Source organism: Pyxicephalus adspersus, chromosome 1 (genome assembly GCF_032062135.1).
Source record: "Pyxicephalus adspersus chromosome 1, UCB_Pads_2.0, whole genome shotgun sequence".
Taxonomy (NCBI): Eukaryota; Metazoa; Chordata; class Amphibia; order Anura; family Pyxicephalidae; genus Pyxicephalus; species Pyxicephalus adspersus.
In genome coordinates this window covers 135,243,800-135,246,068 of record NC_092858.1, presented here as the reverse complement: position 1 = coordinate 135,246,068, position 2,269 = coordinate 135,243,800, and the positions used below count along the sequence as shown (strand labels likewise).

General features: G+C 38.1%; 1 protein-coding gene across 1 annotated transcript in view; it reads right to left on the bottom strand.

Annotated features, from left to right (window-relative positions):
- ARX (aristaless related homeobox) overlaps positions 1–517 on the bottom strand; it is a 12,018-nt gene extending 11,501 nt beyond the window's left edge. The window contains exon 1 of the mRNA XM_072427859.1: positions 130–517. Within this exon, the coding sequence (XP_072283960.1) occupies positions 130–199 (70 nt within the window). The 5' untranslated portion in view covers positions 200–517. The remainder of the gene's footprint in view (positions 1–129) is intronic.
- Between the last annotated feature and the right edge of the window lie 1,752 nt (positions 518–2,269).

The following is a 2,269-nucleotide window of genomic DNA, read 5'->3' as shown; positions in this document are numbered from 1 at the left end:
CAGGCAGCCCCTGATTCTAGCAGTGGTCAGTAAAGTTTCCCAGGGTTGTAGGGCACAGAAGTCCCATCAGCAGTGCAGTGAGAAGGAGGCCTGGGATGGGTGATTTTTGGGGAGTTCTGAGTGTCTTACCTTCTAAAGTTTTGTCCTGGTCAGTCCTGCTGCTCAGAGGGGGTAAACTCTGGGCGCTGAGCAGTCTCATTTTGCAAGGGCTTCTCCTGCCCAGAATACTGTCTATGCAGTAAGAGGAGAGCAGAGTTGGGGATTTACTTTTGCATTCCGGCCTTTCAGTTGTCTCCTCCTGCTATTGGCTGCTCATGGTGGTGTTGTGCCTCTTGTCTGTTCTTGCTAGAAGGACTTGTCAATGGCAGATCTGCTGAGCTTGCTGCTTGTTTTGCTTCTGCTGCTGCTGTGTGTGAGTATATGTGAGCCTATAGGGCTGGCAGGATCCCACAACATCAGTGCCTGGTCTCCCCTCTCCCTGATCAGGGCACCAGTAAGTAGTGTAGTGAAGTGCACAGCTCAGCTCCTGAGCCCCTCTCCTCCACGTGTTCCAAGGAGCTACTGGATTGGCTCCCTCTAAGCCTTGCTACTCTTCATACACAGATTAGCCAATGGCTGCAAGCAAAGCATGGACTGGAACCCCCTTCATTATCATGGATTCATCAAGCAAAATGGGATTATTGCTTTCTATTCCATATTCAATGCTTTCACCCAAAGGTCAGCGCAGTGAGATGGGATTTGGATGTACAAATAGTCCCCAGACATAAATCTTATTTTGATAGTGTAGAATAGTTTGATGCTCTACAATTGCACTCAAAATGTTTGTCAGATCTGTGCTGTTCATACAAATAAGCAACGCTGCACCGATCCTACATCATATACACACATGGGCTGCAAAGCCAAGCATCAAATAATGACAAAAAATTAAACAGCTATCTATCTATATATTTTTTTCTGAAATCATGCACAGAAAAAATTATATTAGTTTGCTAAATTATTTTATAAATCAATAGGTATATTAAAACATATTTCTGCAATAATTGATTCTTTTCGTCTTTTCATAATTTTTCCTACAACGTTGGCGTTTCGGAGTAATGCTTTGAATTGATTATATTTATTTTCTTTGATTTAAGGACAATTTGTGCAAATATGACATTAGGAAATAGAAATGTGTAGCCAGCAAATGACCGAATGGCGATGTGTTATTTAATAAAGACGAAATGGTAGTTAGATACGATCTATAGAGACATCCTACCATTCAGATTTTTTTATATTTTTTACTATTTTTATTTATCTTTTATTAGTAGATAGAACTGGATGGACTGCAAGAAAATATTTCCAATCGGTGGAATAATTTTATGTTGATTATTTGTCGGCCGGTCGTTAGCGACTGGTTTATTTTACAAGCTTCAATACACAAGTCCCATCTCTTTCTGCAGTTTTCATTCCTAGGAGCCATCGTATTATCAGTATCGATCTGATGTGACATAATTGGCGTTGAATCCAGGTTTAGCAGTAATCCAGGGCAGGTTTAATGTGTCATCAAGCCAACTCTCCATCCTCCCCCTCTCTCCACTTCAACCTATCTAATAAAAAGACTATTTTACAAAGGCATACTTGAATCGCTTACAGTGAGTATTTAAAAATACAAGGATTCATAATTAGGACTTCTTATGACTGTAATCCACATCTGGATCAGTCTTTCACGTGCTAATGTGTGACAGACAGCCTCCCAGGGTTCACATGAACTTGGTAAAGTGGCCTGTTTGGTGTGTCAGTGACACCAGTCCTGGGTGACACTCACCTGGGGACATCACTAGAACATTACTCAAAATCCAAATCAGCCCTATTTCTTTTTATTGGCAGCTTAGATACCGAATTGTGAACGGGATTTATTTCAAATAATAAACATAGACATGTCATTTAACAAACAGACATGTATAATATATGTATAATATAATGGAAATGTCTATAGATTGCAAAATATATGGATATAAATATTTTAGGGGTCATACGAATACAACAAATACTAATTATATATCACCTATACAGTACGTTCAATAGTCTACACTTACACTGTCAGCATCAGCAACACATTGTGTCTGATAGTGTCAAATCAATGCTAGTATGGGGTAAAGTACACTATAATATATGATAAGAGGTAATAACAAGATGTAATATATATATATATATATAAATATATATATTTATATATATATATATATATATATATATTTTAGTAGGTGATGATTTAGGTATATATATATAT